The 22,189-nt window shown below is 46.3% G+C and overlaps 1 protein-coding gene across 2 annotated transcripts in view; it reads right to left on the bottom strand.

Moving 5' to 3' along the window:
• Window positions 1-21,283, bottom strand: part of ARID3B (AT-rich interaction domain 3B) — a 44,703-nt gene extending 23,420 nt beyond the window's left edge. The window contains exons 1-2 of one of the 2 annotated variants that reach the window (XM_087972515.1): window positions 21,156-21,283; window positions 14,121-14,780 (exon numbers count right to left, since the gene is read on the bottom strand). In XM_087972515.1, coding sequence (XP_087828641.1) covers window positions 14,121-14,708 — 588 coding nt within the window. In that variant the 5' untranslated portion in view covers window positions 14,709-14,780; window positions 21,156-21,283. The remainder of the gene's footprint in view (window positions 1-14,120; window positions 14,781-21,155) is intronic. The other variant, XM_087972514.1, reaches the window with a different exon arrangement.
• Window positions 21,284-22,189: the final 906 nt, after the last annotated feature.

Here is a 22,189-nt window from a genome sequence, read left to right as displayed (position 1 = left end):
AGGAGGGCTACTGCAGCCATCCCAAATGCAAACATTGCAATGCAAAAATGCCCGGGCAACAGTCAAAAAAGGCGACACTGATAAGGTCAAATGCCAGGGGATGTGTGTGTGTGTGTGTGTTTGTGTGTGTGAGAGAGAGAGACCTACCATCTGGTGGTAGGCACACAGGATCTTAAAAATCAGAATGAAAAGCCGCTGAATTCAGGGAGGGATCTGCAAACAAAAAGAGTTTTTTTTTAAAAAAAAAAATTAGAGCCACTTTAATGCCTATAGTTTAGTGTCATCTGGCACTGACACACACATGGAATTACCAAGTTGAATAGCTCGGAGACGGGCGGTATGACACACACACACACACACACACACACCAATCTTTTGAATGGCACAGGTTGCCTTTTCAAAGCCTGTTGGTTTTATTTGAGCCAGCAATGCTGGGCTGAAAAGTCAATTATCCAGGGAGGCCCATCAGCCCAAATATATTTAATGGAGGATTATGGCTTGCTTCTGTTGTGTCAGCTGTTTGTTACAGCTGTTGCCTCTCTCCTGAGCCAACTTCAAAAAGAGCTACAGATACAGATCTTGCCTGGGCAAGCAGGGGAGGTAAAAGGTTCTCCGCGCCAGCCAAATTGGACACTCACAATACCGGCCAACCGACTTCCCAAAATGCAAGTTAGCATCCCGATAGGAGCACAATTGGTCCTTGACTTAGGACAGTTGGTTTAGGGAGGGTTTGAAGTTACAACGGCGCTGGAAAAAAAAAGTGACTTGGTTGTTGGGGTTTGCCGGCAGCCTGTTCTGAACCCAAACCTGATTCCAAGGAAGCAAGCACGAGACAAAGGTAACAGCACAACCTTTGAATGTTGCTTTACAAATCCCATTCCTTCACGGGTAAAAGGCTGCTTCAAACCAATTAGCTCCGATAAGGAAGAGCCTCCGGAGCCTGGCAGTAGCGAGGAAGAGGACCCAAGGGAGCCTGTTCCCAGTGTGCGTATGCACAGAGCTGCTAGAAGGCAAAGAGCAGCTGAGACAAAAGGGGCGACTCGGGAGTAAGGCTGGGAGGTGATTGCCCCTCCCAATAAGGGATAAAGGACAGGCAAGATGATGAAAACTTTGCGAAAAGCAAAGTCGTTCATTCAGTTCAGATTTAATTCTTGAAGCTCTTTGTACTTCGGTTGGTTTTTTTTCTAGTTCATTTGACACTTCTGTTATTGGCAGCGCTTCAACAGGAAAGAAAGGTGGGTGCTTATCTCAAGGAACTGTTTGAGATTCATTACCGGCTGGGAATGAAAATAATTCCCAGTGTTGCAATAAAATAAGACTTGTTTTTAAAATAAGTGTGTGCGTAGTCTCGGAAGCCTTGGTCAGAACACTAAGGACCGTTTTTCAGACTTATGACTGTTGCAGCATCCCCATGGTCACGTGATCAAAATTCAGCTGCTTGCCAACTGACTCATATTTACGACGGTTGCTGTGTCCTGGGGATCATGTGATCCCCTTTTGCGACCTTCTAATAAGCAAAGTCAATGGGGAAGCCAGATTCACTTAACAACTGCAGTGGCAAGAAAGGTTCTAAAATGGGGCAAAGCTCACTTAACAACTGTCTTGCTTAGCAACAGAAATCTGTGGTCATAAGTGGAGGACTACCTGATTAGATCCGGTCCCACCAGCCACCTGATCGTTGAAAGCTAGCTATGAGGTACAGAACAATGGAATAAACTGCATCATTTGGAACTGGGATAGGATTAAAAGGAACATTTTCTTCCTTCATTAAGACAAAATGAGTTCTTCCCGTATGAAATCCCTCATTTCGTGATTTATTTTTTCCTATTAAAAACCCCACAATATTAACATGTACATTTCTGGGACTGTTTTTTTTTTAAATGCACCCAAGACACGGGAAAATATTTATCTTTTATTGTGTATAATAGCTTGCAACCGGTGCACTTATTAAAGCAGCAAATTTCGAATGTTTATGATTAGGAAATAAACACCGGTTGCTGTTGATATCTCAAAACAGGGCAAAAACATTTCTCCAGTGACCAGCCGTCCTAAGAGAAAAATCAGCTCTGCCTTTATCTTCAAGGAAGTGGCCATGCCTAGTATGTTGTGTGTGTGTGTGTGTGTGTGTGTGTGTGTGTGAGTGTGTATGTATATATATATATACAGGAAACCAAGTTTTTTTTTTTAAAAAAAAAAAACGATCAATTTTTACAATGCTCCTCTCTGCCACGGCAAATGAATAGGCTTTGCGCTGTGGGACAAAAATGGGAATTGTCTAGTCAGTAATTCCGAATAATTGTTTCAAGGCTTTACTGCATTTATTTTCAAATAGCTTTAAGTGTGACCACAACCAGTTGGGAGTTGTTCTGTTAATAATAGAGGGTTTTCTAAGAGACCTTGGGAGTCTTCTAGTCCAACCCAATCTTTTGCTCAAGCAGAACCTATACCATTCTGGATAAATGGCTGTCCAATCTCTTCTTGAAAGAGATCTAGAAATGGCAATGCAGAGGGGACGTTGATTCAAAACTGCCAATTTAAACCAAATCAGCCTAATTTTTTTTAATGATGGTGGAAATTCCAATACAGTAAAGAATTACAGCATTTCCTCTTCTCCAGAGCTGGCAGAAGAATTAATTTACATCCCCTTAGCATCAGTCAATGATGAACATTTCTTTCCTGCACAGCTTTTTTTTTAAAAAAAATTTATTCTAGCTGCTTTATTCCTTCCTTAAACAACAAAACAAAACAAAACAAGTTTTGTTGGAATTCCTTTTCTGTCCCCCCCTCCTTTCTATCCCTTGGTGGTCTTTGGACCAGGGGTATCCAACCTGGGTAATTTAAAGACTTGTAGACTTCAACTCTCAGAATTCACACTGGCTGGGGAATTCTGGGAGTTGGAAGCTCACAGGTCTTAAAGCTGCCAAGGCTGGAGACCAATGCCATAGACCAGAGGTCTCCAAACTTGGCAACTTTTAAGACTTGTGGACTTCCAACTCCCAGAATTCCCCAGCCAGCATGAATTCTGGGAGTTGGAAGTCCAAACAGGTCTTAAAGTGGCCAAGTTTGGGGGCTCCTGCCGTAGACCATTGGCCCCCAATCTTCTGGGCACCAGGGACCGGTTCCGTGGAGAGGGGGGTTTCTGCAGACCGAAAGAGGCGTGGTTTCACGCACCACCTGTACCTTGCATGCACTTCACTCATTTGCGTGGCCAGGTTCCCGGCGTGTTGCGGACCGGTGCCGATCCTCCACCTGCTGTAGACTTTTACTATTTACTGTAGACAAGCTATTTGTCGTAGGCTTCCTGGGATTTTGAATGGACACCCCAACACAGAATATATTATTTATTGCATTGCGTCTCCGATGGAAACTGGATAGAATTCATTCACGCATGTGAGGGCATGCAAACGCTCTGCAGTCAGCTCTTTAAAAGGACAGACGACTCCAAATAAGGATTTGGAAGTGTTGTTGTTCTACAGGGGAGGGGAATTAAATCCTCCAGGCATCTCCTAAGCTGCTGGCAACACCCCCCTTCCAACTAGCACCTTTCAGTTAACTATCCCAGCACGTCGGCCCCTTCTTCCCCAGAGCAGGCCAGCCTGATTTTACAGAAGCAATTAAGAGAGGCAGCTATTTTAGGATTACTCTCAAGCCACCTGGAGTATCTTATTAGAGTGGAATTCAGAGGTCCAAAACAATTGCACTCTCTCTCTCTCTCTCTCCCCCTCTGGCCTCCGTTTGCAAAAAGCCTGTGAAAACCTTTCCTTGAGGGCAGCACTAGAAATTCCTAACGTGATTGTGAGCCCCCCTGCCACTCCTCCTCCGATGATTTTGGAATTTGACAAAAGGAAAAACAACCACCACCACCTGCCAATCATTTTGAAGACCTGCGCTTGGAGAAGAGGATGTTTTAATACCGACACAGATGGTGAATCTCATGGTGGATTGTCACCCAACGCCTCAGCCTTTATCAGGACTTTATTCTCATTGCAAACAATTTTTTGGAGTGTGTGTGTGTGTGACAAACAAGCAAGAAACAAACAAACAAAAAACAAACAAACAAAGGCTGATGTGTGGAACACCCAAAGGTGCTTCCCCCCCCAAAAAAAGGCAAATGGGCTTTCTTTTTATTCTCTGAAGAGGTTTCGCTTCTCCTCCAAGAAGCTTCCTCAGTTCTGACTCAGTCATCGGTCAGAACTGAGGAAGCTTCTCGGACGAGAAGCGAAACTTCTTCAAAGAATAACAAGAAAGTCCAGTTGCTTCTTGAAAAAAAAAAAAAGCACACCTTTCGGACAACCGTGACCTGGATGTGACGGAGGATCTCTCTAATTGGGTGGGATGGACTTCTCAATACAACAGGTTGTTACAAAAACGCAGTCCCGTCTGTTGGGCCCTGGTTGGTGTTGGTATGGGTGGCTTACACACAATTCCTCCACAACACAGTTTGGACGGCATGACTGCAAGCTATAGGTCATTTCATTGATTCACACACTTTCCCACTTTAAGGGTTGCCAAGTCAAAATCATCCAGAGGCTGGGAATATTTCTTGTTAATCAGCTCATTATCTAGGACAGGGCCCCCCAAACTTGGCAACTTGTGGACTTCAACTCCCAGAATTCTCCAGCCAGCATGAATTCTGGGAGTTGAAGTCCACAGGTCTTAAAAGTTGCCATGTTTGGAGAGCTCTAATCCAGGAACTATTTCAGGATTCTGTCCTTGGCATTCAGATGGAATAATGGAAAATAAAATCTCAATTAAGCCAGTTTTTTTTTAAATGGTGTTTTTTAACTTAAACGGCAGATACTCAGTGATGAATAAACAACTATCCAGTACAGATAGGCCTTGATTTACAACAGTTCATTTACTGATCGTTTTCAAAGTTACAACGGCACGGACTTATGACTGTTTTTTCACACGACCGTTGCGGCCTCTCCGTGGTCACGTGACCAAAATTGTGGCGCTTGGCAACTGGCTCATACTTATGACGGCTGCAGTGTGCTGGGGCACACGTGTTCCCCGTTTGCGACCTTCTGACAAAGTCAACGGGGAGGGAAATCCGTTAACAACCCTATTTCTAACTCGAATGCAATGATTCGCTTAACAACAGTAAGGCAAGGAAAGCTGTAAAATGGGGCAAAGCTCATTTAACAAATGTTTCACTCAGCAACATCAATTTTTGGGCTAATAATTGGGGCCGTAACTTGAGGACTACTTGCACAGGCAGGGAGAAAGAAATCTCAACCCGAATGATTTATTTTATTTTATTTTAATCTAATTTCTTACTTTGTTTAACAACCTCCGTCAAAGATTTTTCTTCTTCCTTATCCCCTTATTTCCTATCGCTCTTACAGCCCTTTGTGGCTTAAATCGGCATGAATTTGGGAAGTGCTAAGAAGGGGAGAAAAGAAACTAAATTGACTTTTCTTTGGAGGGTTGGCCAGCCCCCCTGAGAGACAGCCAAAGCTTCCTCCTCGTTTGGTGTTGACAATATTCTCGCCGCCCCTCTATCCTAAGCTGAGCCGTCTCTTTTGTCCACAAGGGTGTCGGACAATTAATTACTTTGTGGTGGGACGCTGAATGGAACTCAAAAGAGGACAAGCACCCAACAGCCTCCTTCCAACATTCAAGGGGGCTTTGAGATGACTTAAAGGGCTTTTTTTTTTTAGAGAAAAAGGAAGGAAGGAAGAAAGAAAGAAAATGGGGAAGTGAAGAGGAAAATAACAAAAAAAACTAAACAAAACCCCAAAACAAATGAAACACCAAGGACACCTCTCGGCTCTGAATGTGTCCATTTCAAATAAAAGTTACGCAGAAAGCCCATTTTTAGATCAATCCACCACTCTGGGTCGATGCAAAACACAAATTTAAGTAGCCCTTGCTTGACAAAGAGAACATTACAAAGGGGCAGGGAAAAGATTTAATTTCCCCACCCCCCCTTGGCACATTAAGGGACGAGAGAGCCGCTGCCAGGAACCAAAAATAGGAAATCTTGCTTGTCTCGTCTTACAAAATGGGTGACTGACATCCACCCCAATGTCAATCTTGCCTATTAATAATAAGACAGCCACAATCCTGGGTTAGTGAAACGAACGGTGGATTGGAGAAGAAGGCCTTTGACTCTAATGCTCCTCCAAAGAATTCCTGGCAAGGAATTAAATAATAAGAATGGATTTCAGCTTTCTGGTTTACAACGGGAGACGTGTAAACAATGTGTAGGTAGTTGACTTACGACCACAACGTCCTCCAAACTTATCTTGCTAGGGGAGACTGATGCCCCATTGAAGAATTTTTCAGTTTTAGTTTACTTAATTGTCACTGCACCCTCGTACAACAAAATCAAACACCATCTTCAGTGCACATTATGACCATGAAAATAAACACAAACACACATCCTTCACACTCCACACATTGAACTGAAAACCCGCAACACCACTGCACACTATACAGTAGAATTCAAAAGAGCTACTGCCCTGGATAGCAGCTTTTCCTCAAGCCTTTGTGATGACCCAAAAGGGCATCGCACAAAAATAACAAAGGCACCAAAAGTAGAATAAATTCCCTTTCACGCCTCCAACTTGGCCCCCAATGTCCAGTTATCCTCGGCTGGAGATCAAACTCTTCCAAAAACAGTGTACAAATGAAAGAAACACAGTCCAAACCCAAAGTAAACATAATTAGAAATAAAAAAACAAACAACACAAACCACACTGAAGTAATTAACACGGCAGGCCAGGATGATAAAATGCAGACTTTCAAAGGATAACGCAGCACCCACAGTTGGGAGGACGCCAAAACCCAGGTAAGCTTCGACAAAGATAATGCACCCTTTGCTTCCAGCAAGGTGCTGTGTGCAAACGTCCCTCTTATATCCTGTTCTCCCAGCTGCAACTAATGAAAGGGATCAGGGCCCTTTTCTCTCCCGTAAGCCAGGTTGCTCCCTTCTCCGTTCCTCCCTGCGTGCCCTCGGATGAAGAGGGGACGGCCCTGGGTCTTCCTCTGAATGCCCAGCCGGACTGTGCCCTTCCCCTGTTTCCTCCACAGCTACCGGAGCCACACTCCCACTCCTTGTCAGCTGCTCAATCTCCCCCTCAGAACTAGACTCCAACAAGGGCATGACAGCCTTTAACGAGCCTTCGTTAAGGGAGACATTTGTTAAGTGAGTTTTGCCCCCATTTTATGACCTTTCCAGCCACCGTTAAGTGAATCGCTGCAATTGTTAAATTAGTAATACCGTTGTTAAGTGAATCTGGCTTTCCCCCGTTGACTTTGGTCACAAAAGGGGATGACATGACCCCGGGACAATGCAACCATCGTAAATACGAGTCAGTGGCCAGGCGCCTGAATTTTGATCAAGTGATTGTGGGGAGGCTGCAACGGTTGTAAGTGTGAAAAACGGTCATAAGTCTCTTTTTCCAGTGTCGTTGTAACTTCGGTCACTAAATGAACTGTTGTAAGTCGAGTATTCCCAGTATTTTTTTTTCTCAAGTGGAAGGTAGTTTTATTGACAGCAGAGAACAAGACTGGTAATTACCTAAAACGAAGACAGTCAGAATACAGGAAGTCCTCGACTTAAAACAGTTCGTTTAGTGACCGTTCAAAGCTACGTCACTGAAAAAAGTGAGTTACGACCACTTTTCACACTTACGATGGCTGCAGCATCCCTGGGTCCTGTGATTTACATCCAGATGCTTGACAACGGATTCACCTTTATGACAGTTGCAGTGTCCCAGGGTGATGTGATGCGACTCTTTTGGATAGGGTCTCCTGCTTGAGCAGGGGTGGGGTTGGACTAGATGACCTACAAGGTCCCTTCCAACTCTGTTTTTTCTATCTTCTGCCAAGCCAATAGGGAAACCAGATCCACTTAACCATCGTGTTAATAATTTATCAGCTGTGGCGAATCACTTAACAAATGGGGCAGGGAAAGTTGTAAAACGGGGCGAAACTCACTGAGCGAATTTCTCACTTAGCAACATACATTTTGGGCTCAAGTGTGATCGTAAGTTGAGGACCACCTGTACGGTGGCTTGCTGCTTGTTTCTTTCACTTGCCTGTCACCACTTTGGTTTTTAAGAAAAAAAAAAGATAAAAACCATTGGATAAAAACCAATGATTTTAAAAAAAAAATTTTAAAAAAAATATCAGATTTTTTTTAACAAAAATTAAATTGGATTTATTTTTATTTTTATCCAATTTATTTTAATAAAATGCTTTTGGAGTAAAAATCTATCTAAAGATAGTTTTCTGTTTAAGACACATTCATAATTTAGTTTATTCGGCATGAAATGGAGCTTAGTTCTGTATCTTCTGCAACATTGGGACTGTCGGTGAAGTCAACGTTGGGTCAGAGGAGGAGCCGCTGCGGGACGGAGGTGACGGTGGCTCTTAGGGTTTCAATCGAATCGATTTAAATCAAGCCATTTTACTAGTGATTTAAATCGTGATTTAAATCTACCCTGATCAGAAGTATATTAAATTACCCTGCGTGACTTTTTTTTTTTTTTGAACAGGGCAGTCAACAGTCCCCCCCAATGCATACAGAAGCTAACTTCTACCAGCCTCTTACAACAAAGCCACTAAAGAAATTCTGGATTCCAGGCCAGATCGTTTTTGGTGTCCTAGGTGTGGAATTTGACACCATGCCACAACATGCCTTGGCTTTTACAGCCATTGGGGACCCCACAGAGGAAAAAGCTCCTCCTTAAAGGCTAAACTGGAAACTTTCTTAGAACAAACGAATGTCTCCCAAAAGTGGCCGCGTGGACTGGAGAGAAGAAGCTAAGAGGCATGCAAACAATCCCAACTGCAAATCCTTTTTTTTAAGGGGCAGGAATTTGCAAGTGTTCATCGCCCTTATTTCCCAGTCATGATGCTGGAGGAATTGACGAGAGTTCAGGAAGAGGAGAAAGCTATTCTTTTCATTCGAAATTCAACCTACCACACTCACAGTGCGGAAAAAAAAAGAAGATAATTTCACATAATGGCTGGGACAGGTAGGTTTCTCCAGGTATTCTGCAGAAGGTATTCTACACAGTTTGTGTAGTGAACGTTTGAAGTTACTACGGCACTGGGGGAAAAAAAGTGACTTATATCCATTTTTCATGCTTAGCATCTCCCTGGTCACGGGGTTTATATACGGATATTTGACAAATGGTTCATATTTATGACAGTCACAGAGCCATTAGGGTCTGTGATGACCCAAAGGGGCGTGACACAAAAATAATGAAGTCACAAAAGTAGAATAAATTCCCTTTCATGCCTCCAACTTGGCCCCAGTGTCCAATTCTCCTCGGCTGGAGATCAAACTCTTCCAAAAACAGTCTACGAAGTGCAGAAATGCAGTCTGAACCCAAAGATAACCAGAAATTTAAAAAAAACCCAACACAAACCACACTGAAGTAATTAACACGGCAGGCCAGGATGAAAGATTGCAGACTTTCAAAGGATAACGCAGCACCCACAGTTGGGAGGACACCAAAACCCAGGTAAGCCTCCACAAAGATAATGCATGCTTTGCTTCCAGCAAGGTGCTATGTGCAAACACCCCTCTTATATCCTGTTCTCCCAGCTGCAACTAATGAAAGGGATCAGGGCCCTTTTTTCTCCCGCAAGCCAGGTTGATCCCTTCTCCGTTCCTCCCAGCGTGCCCCATGATGAAGAGGGGGTGGGCCTGGGTCTTCCTCTGCATGCCCAGCCGGATTGTGCCCTTCTCCTGTTTCTTCCACAGCCACTGGAGCCACACTCCCACTCCCTGGCAGCTGCTCAATCTCCCCCTCAGAATCAGACTCCAACAAAGGGGTGACAATGCCCAGAGTCACAGGGTTTACATACAGATGCTTGACAAATGGTTCATATTTATGATGGTCAGTGCCGTTGGGGTCCCGAGATTCCCTTTGGCATCCTTTTGATGAGCAAACTCAACGGGGGCAGCCGGATTCACTTAAGAACCATATTAATGGATTCACTTAACATCCCTGTTACTAATTTAACAACGGCAGCAATTCCTTTCAACCAGGGGTTGAATTCTAGGAGTTGAAGTCAGCCAGGCTTCAAGTGATCAAGGTTGGAAGACTCCTGCCTTAAACAACGGTAGCAAGAACAGCTGTAAAAATGGGGCAAAAAACCAAATTTCTCACTTAGCAATATTAGAATTTGGGGCTCGGGGTGGTCATTAAGCCGAGGACCACCTGTGATTCCTTTTTTTTTTTTTTTTGCTTCGGTGAAAAGATTCAGAAAGCAAACAGTTTGTTAACTGAAGCTGTTTGTTCCCTTCTCCGACGTAACCCCACACAGCGCACCGTTGATACACCGGGGGAGGTATAAATATCCCTTGCGTAAACATCAATTACGGTAACATGAATAAGCTTCCAGTCCTCGAAGCTTATAGCAAACATGCAAAAGGAGAAGGATATTTTGCAATCCCCTGGCATATTCCCCCCACCCCTGCTGCTAAATAACTAGTCCCTGCAACAAATGTCAAACCACCTAGGCAGGCAGGAGTCTCATTTATCTCACCGTTATTCTCATCTTCTCCTTACAGCCCCAAACGTATGTTGCTAAGTGAGAAGCTTTGCTCAATGAGTTTTCCCCCCCGCCTTTTCCTGCCACATTTAAGGGGAATTGCTGCGGTTTTCAATTGCGAAACGTGGTCGTTATGTGAATCTGGTTTCCCCACTGACTTGGGCAGAAAGTGGAACAACAGAATTGGAAGGGGCCTTGTAGGTCATCTAGTCCAATCCCCCCCCCTCCCCTCGCTCAAGCAGGAGACCCTATATAACCGTGATGGCAAACCTACGGCACGCACGCTACAGGTGGCATGCAGAGCCATTTGTGCCGGCACGGGAGCCGCAGGCAAACTTACCTCACTGTGCATGTGCACGCCTCACAGCTGATTATAGGCCGGCTTGAGGCCTTTTTCGGCCTCCCAAAGGCTTCAGGAAGGCTTCTACAGGCCGAAAACCAGGCCCGTTTTGTCGCTTCCTGTTTTTTTCCGGAAATACTGGAAGTGACGAAACGGGCCTAGTTTTTGGCCTGCAGAAGCCTTCCTCAAGCTTCTGGGAGGCCAAAAAGCCTCAAACCGGCCGAAAATCAGCTGTGAGGCGCAGTGCAGGTGAGGGGTGAGAGGACTGCATGCGCATGAGTAGGGGGCGTGGGGGGGGCACGCATTGCTTTCTGGGTGGTGGCACGTGAGCGTGTGCACACAATTTTGGGCACAGGAGCCCCAAAAGATTAGCCACCACTGCTATATAACAAAAGGGGATCCCGTGAGCCCGGGATACCACAGTTGTTAAATCGGTAACAAGGTTGTTAAGTGAATTTGGCTTCCCCCATTGGCTTTCGCTGGTCAGAAAGTTGCAAAAGGGGATTGCATAACCCCCGGACACTGTAACCGTCATAAATATGAGACAGTTGGCAAAGATCTGAATGTAAATCACATGACTGTGGAAATGCTGCAATGGATGTAACTGTGAAAAATGGTCATAAGTCGCTTTTTCCCCCGTGGCGTAGTTAACTTCGAATGGCCGCTAAGCGAACTGTTGTAAGTGGACGATGGCCTGTACTTCTAAGGCAATTTCTGGTTTGTTTTTTTTAAATAGGTACATAATTTTTTTTTAAAAAAACCAACCTTGCACATCGAATTAACTTTTAAAGGCCAGGTTGGAAAATGGCTCTTTATAGATTTCTGAAAGGGGAGAAAAGAGCAAAGGCTTAGTAGGCTCAACTCCTCCGGGGCTGCATTCCTGAGCCCGAATGCAGAGCAGAAATTTAATGCAAAAAACGAGGGGCAAAATATCCTGCAAACAAATATATATATATATATATATATATATATATATATATATATATATATATATATATATATATATATATATATATATATATATATATACATATATACATATATACATATATACATATATACATATACATATACATATACATATACATATATATATATATATATATATATATATATATATATATATATATATATGAAAGGGCGATTGAAGCACCCGCCCTCCAAAGGACCAGTTGTGCTCAGCGTCTGAGAGGCTGGGCAGTAAAACGGAGGCGTTGAAATGCTGCGGGAAATAAATAGAAGGAAAAAAGTAGCCGAGTTAACTTTTCTGAAAACAAGCTGTGAAGGAGCCTTCCTTGGATTCACCGGCTTGCTGTCGGTTGCCAACTCAGTTGTCTTTTCAACACAGCCTTTTAACAATGGCCCAGGAGATGCTTGCTTAGGTACTTAAGGGAAGCCTCACAACCGCCCCCCAAACACAACAGTTTTGGGCACAGGAGCCCAAAAAGATTAGCCAACAGCACTAGACACTGCAAGAAGCAGGACACAACACCGCACCACAAAAGCGGATGCAATGACGCGCTCAAAAAGCCAGAAAAAGTGCTGTTTTGGGTTTGTTTGTTTTTAATTTAAATTGCTGTAAGAATCCGACACAATTAGCCCTCGGCCCTTGCACATTTTTGTGCAACGTGCAGGCAGTACACAACCCCAGAGACAGATGGGTGCACTCACTCTGAGATTCTGGAATTTCGGAGCGCCAAAAGGCCTAATTGCACCAAGGACGAGTAAAATACTCCTTCGAGTTGCATCAGCCAGCCTGCTTTTTAATTGCAACACTTCAAAGCTTCTTTGGCCACCAATGAAAGCACAAGGCCCCCATTATTATTCTCAGGCCGGGTTGCCCTGAAGCTGCTGGTGTGAACTGCAAACACAACTTTGTGAGGGGGAAACTGGGAGAGGCTTCCCGGGGTCTGTATAAATAGGAAGTCCACTGTCTTTTTTTTTTGTCTTTTTTTTCTAGGCGCATTTCCTCTTGCTTAATTCACCGGGGAGGGGGCAGTCAGGAAGGTTCCTCACTTTTGCTTCTGCTCATAAAAAAAATACGGAAATGTGCAAAGGAACTGTTGCTAAGGGGGAGAAGAAGGGAGGGGGAAGAAGAGGAGGGGGAGGAAGAGGAGGAGGAAGGGAAGGAAGAGGAGAAAGGAGGAGAAGGAAGGGAGGAAGAGAAAAGGAGAAGGGAGGAGGAGGAGGAAGGGAAGGAAGAGGAGAAAAGGGAGGAGAAGGAAGAGGAGGAAGAGAAGAGGAGGAGAAAAGGAGAAGGGGAGGAAGAGGAGGAGGAAGGAAGAGGAGAAAAGGGAGGAGAAGGAAGAGGAGGAAGAGAAGAAGAGGAGGATAAAAGGAGAAGGGGAGGAAGAGGAGGAAGGGAAGGAAGAGGAGAAAAGGGAGGAGAAGGAAGAGGAGGAAGAGAAGAAGAGGAGGAGAAAAGGAAAAGGGGAGGAGGAGGAGGAGGAGAAAGAAGAGGAGGAAGGGGAGGAGGAAGAGATTTCTTAAAACAAAATTGCTCACTTCCCAGAGCTCACCATTATCAAAGGCTCAACTGCAGTCAAAGGTGGATTTATTTAAGGTTTCTGAGCCAGATTCCTGCTTTTTGCCTCCCCAAAGAATCCCACTGAATATCTTCTGGTCCAACTACCTCACAGGGGCCTGGCTTAAAATAAAATAAAATAAAAACAAGGGGACCAACTTCACGCAGGCAGTCCTCATCTTACAACACTTTGCTTAGTGACCGTCCCGAGTTACGATGACACCAGGGAACCGTTTTTCCACACTTGGCGACCGTGGTGGTAACCGCCATGGTCAGGTGATCAAAATTTGGATGCCGGGCAACGGGGTTCAGGGTTACGACAGTGGCGGTGTCTTGGGGCGATGGGACCCATTTGGAGGGGGCGACCTTCTGGTAAGGCAAAATCCGAGGAGGAGGAAGCCAGACTCGCTGAACAGCCGTGTTGCTAATTCAACGACCGCGGGCGATTCCCCTTAACGACGGCGGCAAGGAAGTTCGCAAAAAAGGAAACGACGTTCCCTTCCTTGCGGTCTCGCTTAGCAACGGAAGCGCCGGGCTCCATTCCGGTTGCGAGATGGAAGACCGTTAAGTCAAAAGGGAACGACAACTGACGCCCAAATACGGCGCAGCGCGGCTTTTCCCTGCCTAACTAAAGGAAGGGCCGCATCTAGCACAACGCAACGCAAGCCACAAGCTTCAACGGCATCCGTGTGTGTGTGTGTGTGTGTGTGTGTGTGTGTGTAAAACCTTTGGACTGACCTGCTTGTGCTGTTCCTCCAGCCGCCACGAGGGCCTCCCAGTAGAGGACCCGGAATAGAGCAAGTTGGGGGTTTCTTTCCCCGCTTGGTCCTTTCCCTGGAGGTGCCGCTGGGACGCCCCCAGGCCTTGGAGGGGCTTAGAGGACGGGGTCACTCTTTGGTTGTGGGAAACCGCTTTGGAAGCGTGAAAGTACTTGAGAGCCGACCGGGCATCCTGGCCACTTCTGGGGGCATTGTCCTCCAGGTCTCCGTCTTCCGAATCTTCCTCCCCTTCTTCTTCCTCCTCCTCCTCCTCCTCCTCCTCCTCCTCTTCCTCCTCCGAGTTCAGAGCGCTCTGATCAAAGGTCCGAGAAGCCCCCAAGAGGGGGGCCATTCGAGCGGAAGGCCCGAGGAGGGGCCCAGCGGAGACTTTGCCGGGAGGGGAGGCCAGATTCGCTTGCTGGACCGTCCCCTGCGGAGGGAAGGGCAGTGGAGGGTCCCTCATCGGCCTCGGGGGCCGGTCTCGGGACTCCATGGGGAGAGGGGCCACCTGCTGCTGCTGCTGTTGCTGCTGCTTCTGCAGCTGTTCCACGACGGCCTCCAGCTTCATCCTGCGCTTCTCATGGCTGGGCGGAGAAAGGAGTTCGGGGGGACGCGGCTCCAGGCGAAGCCTTCGCGGGATCTGAAACACAAATGAAGAGGCCTAGGTCAGAGGTGGGAGTCAGCCGGTTCTGAACCCGTAGTTCGGAGAACCAGAAAAATCCCACCTCCTACTGGCCCCGCCAACCCCATCTCTTCTCTGCTTCCCATTGAGTCCCAGCTGATTGGCTGGGCCTTCTTCGGTTGCCCTGCACAGGAGAACGGAGCTGGAAAGCAGGTTAGTGGGGTGGGGAGGGAAGGGGGATTTTGCAGTATCCTTCCCCTGCCATGCCCACCAAGCCACGCCCACACCACACCCACAGAACCAGTAGAAAAACATTTGAACCCACTACTGGATAGAATAGAAATACAACAGAATAGAATAAGAATAGAGTAAGGAATAAGAGTAGAGTAGAACTAGAATAGAATAAGAGTTGGAAGGGACCTTGGAGGTCTTCTAGTCCAACCCCCTGCTTAGGCAGGAAACCCTACACCACTTCAGACAAATGGTGATCCAATCGCTTCTTAAAAACTTCCAGTGTTGGAGCATTTACAACTTCTGGAAGCAAATAATTGCTGTGCTGTCTTTCCCTTGTCTTCCCGCCAAACAGAGGTGGAATTCAGCCGGTTCTGACCAGTTCTGGAGAACCGGTAGCGGAAATTTTGAGTGGTTCCGAGAACCGGCAAATGCCACCTCTGACTAGCTATTCTCCCATCTATCTTCTGCCTCCCATTGAGTCCCAGCTGATCGGCTGGGTCTTCTTTGGTTGCCCTGCACAGGAGAACGGAGCTGGAAAGCAGGTTAGTGGGGTGGGGAGGGAAGGGGGATTTTGCAGTAACCTTCCCTTGCCACGCCCACCAAGCCACACCCACAGAACCGATTGTAAAAAAATTTTTTTAAATCCCACCACTAGCCTGGATAATGACTTTTGCCTCCACCCTGCTTCCAAGGAGCTGCAAAATGAAAGTGGACTGGGGAAAGACACAATTGCACAAATGCACAATTCCATGTTTTTTTTTTTGTCTTTATGGAATTCCAGATTTCTCTGCAAAGCAATGACTTCCTGGTAGTAAACAAAAACAAAAACAAAAAACACAACCCACCCCAAATCAGTATCAAAAATAATTGTATCCTATGGGGGCACTAGACACTAGGAAGATACATTAACTTGGTTAAACAAATAGTATGACTTTTATTGTTATTAATATTAATTGATATTAACGCAATGAATATTGTTGTAAACACTGGGATTATTTCCTAAAATGATTTGTACCCAGACCACACGCTGTTCAATTGAAATTGGAATTTTCATATGTTATAAAGTAAAAACTTATTACAAAAAAAAAAAAAACTTTATCGTATGGGGGCACTAGACACTTCCTTGTCCTGCCATATTGTCTTTGCAAATGTCTGTTCCTGCATAAGGAGAGCGAAATAGGATTACAGCTCCAGGGAAGGGGAGAAGGAAAAAACAAAAACAAACCCTTGCAATGTCCACCAATTGTTGTTCTGGCATTACAGTTTAAGAAAGGCATGCAGAAAGATCTTTATTCAGAAATGTGTAGAGCCCACTTAGTTCTTCCTCCGTTGCTATATGCTGCTCTAATTCCAGGGTTAGGGTAAAAACAAGAGATGGGGAGGGAGCTGAATGCACACAGAAGTTTATTCAGCAAACTCAAGAAGCCAACGCAACTGAAAAACTTACAAGCTAGTCCTCAAGTTACAACAGTTTGTTTAGTGACCGTTCAAAGTTACAAGGGCGCTGGACAAAGTGACTTAGGACTGGTTTTCACACTTACGTCCATTGCAGTGTCCTGGGTTCATAGGAACCCCTTTGGTGTCCTTCTGACGAGCAAGTCAATGGGGAAGCCAGATCCCCTTAACAGCCACGTTAGTAATTTAACAACTGCAGTAATTCATTCCCCAAGCACCCCACACTCCTCCTCCCCCACTCCCCTCTTAACGCTGATGATGTTACCTGGTTGGGTCATGAAACGTCTGCAATGTAAACCACCCAGCTCAGAGATCCCCAAGGACTCCATTGTCCTCCTATTCTTCCTCCTCCTCTTTCACTTCCTCCTCTCCAAAAACCCACCTCTCTTCTAAGACTGATGATGTGACCTGGTTGGGTCATGAAACGTCTGCAAGAAAAGCCCCAAGGACCCCTTTCGTTTCAAGCCTGAGCTACAAATATTCTCCTTGAAATAAAGAAACGTTGAACGTGCATCCTCTCGCCATAAATACCCACACGAGGCAGCTTCCAGTGCTTCCAGTGGCTTGCAAACCAAGGCGATGAGAATCTCCCTCCCTGCCTCATCCATCTTTGGTGTGTCTGTCTTTAATCTCGGTTCCCTTCCCATGGCTACCTCAGCAACAGGCTTTCCAGAAGTACAAGGAGAGGCCAAATGCCTCTGAAGGAGAGAGGGTGGGCGGGCACACACAGAATGAAGCAGGCAGAGAGGGCATTTAGCCCACCCTGGGGCAGCCACAGGGATCCAGAAAGGGAGTCCGATCTCCCTTGGCAACTGATTCTAATCCTGACAAAAGCCGTTTCGTTCATTCACTGTAGATGTAGAGACCAAGCCGAGAAGGGGGAAGAAAAAAAAATATAGAAAGTCCTCGCCTTCACGACCACAATTGACCCCCCCCCCAAAGTTTCCATGGCTAACGAGACAGTGAAGTGAGTTTTGTCCTGTGTTACAACCTTTTGGGGGAATCACTGCAGCGTGTTCGGTTACTAAGACGGTTGTTAAAACGAATCTGGCTTCCTCGTTGACTTCGCTGGTCTCAGGGGGTCGCAAAAGGGGATCGCCGCAACTGTCATAAATATGAGTCCGTTGCCAAGCACCTGAACTTTAATCCCATGATAATGGGGAGGCTTGCAACGGTCATGTGAAAAATAGCTGTAAGTCACTTCCCCCCCTCCTCCCCACCCAGTGCCTTTGTAACTTCAGACATTAAATGAATGGTTTTAAGTCAAGGACTACCTACAGTAAATTTTGCGGCTCTTGGGTAGCTGGCAAGAAGCAACAAGAAATCTCTTCGCAGCTGGCAAGCCTGACTTCAAGAGTCTGTCCGTCACAGCCAAGAAAGCAATTGTGACTCTCAGATGTAATAACAAGAGTTGATGAATTGCACCTACTATTTAAGGTTCAATGTGAGGCGTAATATTCCCACCCTCTGCCACGACTGTGCTTTAGGGCACCCAGTTTGCTTTGTGTGTCACTTCTGCCTTTCAGATGAATTTATTTTATTTCCCGAAGTCCAATTTTTTGTAATTTAGAAACACCACAGGGCACGGGGGTCCGGTGAAGTGCCATCTACAGGGAGATAATGAATAAGAGGACAGTAAATAATGAATGAGCCATGGTCAAAAGATGAAAGGCAACAGCCACACAATCATTAAAGGGAGGAAATACATGGGGGGAATCGTTATTGGAAGAGAATTTCTTGGTGTGGTGAGAAACCAAATTGCGAAGGGAGAATGGAAGAACAATTCCTTTTGTTTTTTGTTTTTAGCTACTCCTCTGCCGGGCACAGAAGCACTTAGCTTCACCGAGATAAGATGCATAACTTTAGCCAAACAGACCCTCCAAAAGAGCAATAGGATGTTTTGCTAAAATTAAATATGCCCGTCTCCACCAGCAATAAAACAACCCCTCTTGCTATTTTAAGAAAGACCGAATCATCAAGAATTTCCCGTGACTCTCTTTAATGTTCTGCGAAACCAAAGTGGAAGGTCATCAGCAACCCTGTTAACACTGAGACTTGTTATCAATTTACAGTTGTCTTTTTTTTACTACAAAGACAATTCAATGCATGCATGCAGGAACTAAAGGATCCAACAGCCAAATGGTAGCAACTAAAATGCTAACACTATTTGAAACGTGCTTAATTTACAATTAGTCTTTGACTTATTGACTGTTTGCTTAATGACCGTTTGAAGTTATGATGGTGTCGGGGAAAAAATCACTTACAACTGGTCCTCACACTTAAAACCACAAGACATGAAGCGACTGCAAATACAAGCTGATTACCAAGCGCCTAAAATGCAACATCGTGCAAAGTTGCAACAGCCACACACCCCCCACGGTAGTTATGACCCGGTTTTGAAGTTCTGATGGTTGCAATTTCACACACACACTCCCAAATTGCAACCATCCAAATCTGGTTGTAACTATATTTGGGTTGCAGGCTGTGGCAACTTTGCCGGATTGCTAAGTCACCAGTCATTAAGTGAGGACTGCCTGCACATAAAATTTAAAATACATCGCCAACAGATAATTTCCAAAGAAAATCTTACAAACACTTTTAAACAACTTCTCATTTGGCTGCAGGCAGCCTAAAAAGTCAGCTTCCTGGCCTGGAAACCTCAGTTGTGCAAGAGGTACATTTGCATATTAATAGGATTAAGATAATTTACCCCCTAATGCTTTCTTTGTGCATAATGATATAACCCACAGCTGAGTGACATGATACAGGCTGGCTTTGAAAAAAATCTCAAAGGCCCAAATTAGCCACTAGATTCTAACTATGGACATAACTCAAAGCAGCAGCTAATAATTCAAAACAGAAAAGGCAACAAATACTTTCAACTCATAGCCACGCTTGGCAGGCAGAGCAACATGGAACTTGGAGGCTTGTCTAGTGCCAGCCTTTGCATCGACAATCCACGGCTTTTCGATAGCCGCCCTTTCTTTCATTATAGCAGGTTGATAAAAGTTCTGATGGATCGAAGAATATTTTCTTCTGTGTTTTATACCATTGGCAACTGAAAGGGACTTCATTAACACCAGCCTGAAGAGAAGAGTCATACAGTGCTTACTCAAGCAGAACTCAAGGTTTACTCTCCAAAAGACTCGGTAGGATCAGAGGGCAATGGCCTCCACTACATAAACCATGACTAAAAGCATCGTACAAAGGAGGTGCAACGTTTGCTGTCCTCACCAATTGTGGCCCATTAAGTTTGGTGCAGTGATTAAGGCACCAGGTTAGAAATGTGGGAGATGGGGAGTTCTAGTGCTGCCTTATGCACAAAAGTCGGCCGGGTGACTTTGGATCGTTTACCAGAAAGCTGGGAGTTCTAGTCCTGCCTTAGCCATGAAAGACGGTTGGGTGATTTTGAACCAATCACCAGGAGGCTGGGAGTTCTAGTCCCACCATAGGCATGAAAGCTGGCTGGGTGACTTTGGGCCGGTCCCAACCTCTCAGCCCAGCCCACCTGGGAATCCATTGCAGTAACTCCGAGGGCACCAGGTTGGGGATAGCTGCAGAACTCCCACCACCACCACCACAATCCTGGAGATGTCCAGTGTTCTGAACTACAACTCCCATCATCTTCACATCATCGCAAAGAGAGGGGTCCGGTGTGGAGCACAGCTACCCATTTTCAACACCTCCGCCAGGTCAGGGACACACTGCAGACCCCTTGCCCCATAGGTGGGGCTGTCTAAGGCTCTGGACTACAACTCCCATCATCTTCCCCATTTGCTTGGCAAGGATGGGGAAGGGCATGCTGAGGGTGGAGGATGGGAGGGAAGAGCGGGAGCCCATTGCAAGACCTCTGGTGGGTGCCAGGTTGGGGATCGCAGCAGCAGAACACCCCCCCACCACAACCTGCAGCCATCTAGGGCTCTGGACTACAATTCCCATCACCTTGCCCTCTGGCTTGGCAAGAACTGGGCCGGCTGGGGGCAGCAAGAGCCCCTTTGCAACACTTCCAGTGGGCGCCAGGTTGGGGACAGCTGATCACCCCCCACACCCCCAAACCTGGGGCTATTGCTGGCTCTTCCCTCCCTTCCCCCAGCAGCCCCCCCTCATCCTCTCCAAGCAAGGGGGCAAGGGGATGGGAGTTGTAGTCCAGGTAGCGCCAGGTTGGAAACAGCTGATCACCCCTCCCCCTCCCATCCCCCAAACCTGGGGCTGTCTGGACTACAACTCCCATCCCCTTGCCCCCTTGCTTGGCAAGGTTTTTGGGGGCGGCATGCTGAGGCTGGGGGAGGGGAGCAACCCCTCCGGCGGGCGCCAGCTTGGGGAAAGCCGATCACCCCCTCTCCCCCCGCCAAACCTGGGGGCTATCTAGGGCTCTGGACTACAACTCCCATCATCTTCCCCACTTGCTTGGCGAGCATGAGACCGGGGAGGGGAGGGGGCTGAAGAGGGTGGGGGAGGGGAGCCCGGGAGCCCATTGCAACCCCTCCGGCGGGCGCCAGCTTGGGGAAAAGGCGGCAGGAGAGGGACCCCGCGACCCCCCCAAAAGCGCCCCGGGGCTTCCCCGCCCGGCAGCTCCGCGCCCTCCCCGAAAGAAAGCCCGGGCAGAGCCCCCCGGGAGAAAGGGGGGTCCCCGGGGGAGGGGGCATCCCAGCCCGGCCCCGCCGCTCGAGGGGGCGCCTGCCCCGCAGCCCCCCCGCCCCTTACCTCCTCCTCCTCCTCCTCCGGCGGGGTCTCCTTCGCCACAGGCGCAGCGCCCGCCCGCAACAGCCGCCTCAGCCGCGCCCCCAGCCCCCTCCCCACCGGGCCGGAAAGAGAGGCCGCAGGAGGGGACTCTATGGGCCACGCGCCGGAAGGGGCGTCACTGAGCGGGCCCGGCCAGAGGAAAGGAGGAGGAGGAGGAGGAGGAGGCGGGGCCCGTTCGCCACTTCCGGTATGGGGGTGCAGAAAGCTCAGCGTGTTTTTGGCTGTGAGAGTGGATTTTATTTATCCTTTAAAAAAACGGTTATTTTTCACCCTGAATTAAATGCAGAGAAGAGAGAGGAAAGCATGCCCCAAATTCCACTATCTATTATTTTAATAGGGGGGGAGAAAATACTGAAAGTCACAAAAATATATAAAAAGGCATATAGTCGCAGATATACAATAGCCATATAGAGAATATTTGTAGCTGCAAGGAAACAAACTCAGAGAGCACCCAGGAGCATACACACATGTATATTTATATTTATATAATTGCACATATTGTAATTTTTTTTAAGGAACAGAAGCCATATATGTAATTTGTTACATTCATCTATTCTTCATTCTACATAGAGCAATTTTGCAAGAGATGTTGGTTTTTCCAGAATGAATACCAGTAGCTGCAAGAAAGCAAACTCGGAACACCCAGCATCCTACATACATTTATATTTATATTAATAAAATTGCACATATTGTAAATTCTTAAAAGGAACAGAAGCCATATGTGTAATTTGTTATACTCATCTATGCTTCGTCTAGAATAGATCAATTTTGCAGGCCAGGGAATAGTTGGAGCTGTATGTCAGTCTTTCCAGAACTGAATAATAAGTATTTTAACTGCTTGTGCATTGGTGAATTGTTAGAAGAGTCCATTTTAAAGATGCCGCATAATGATAATAGATTTGATAGGTGGATAAAAATGCCAAATCCAGTCAAAAGACTTGTCTGACTGCAACAAGCCAATATATAATTATCCTCTGACTCTCAGTAACTGGACA

The sequence above is a fragment of the Notechis scutatus genome, chromosome 11, assembly GCF_049901735.1.
Source record: "Notechis scutatus isolate UNSWTSFEM ecotype Mainland chromosome 11, rNotScu1.2, whole genome shotgun sequence".
NCBI lineage: Eukaryota > Metazoa > Chordata > Lepidosauria > Squamata > Elapidae > Notechis > Notechis scutatus.
This window is presented reverse-complemented; position numbering and strand designations above follow the sequence as displayed.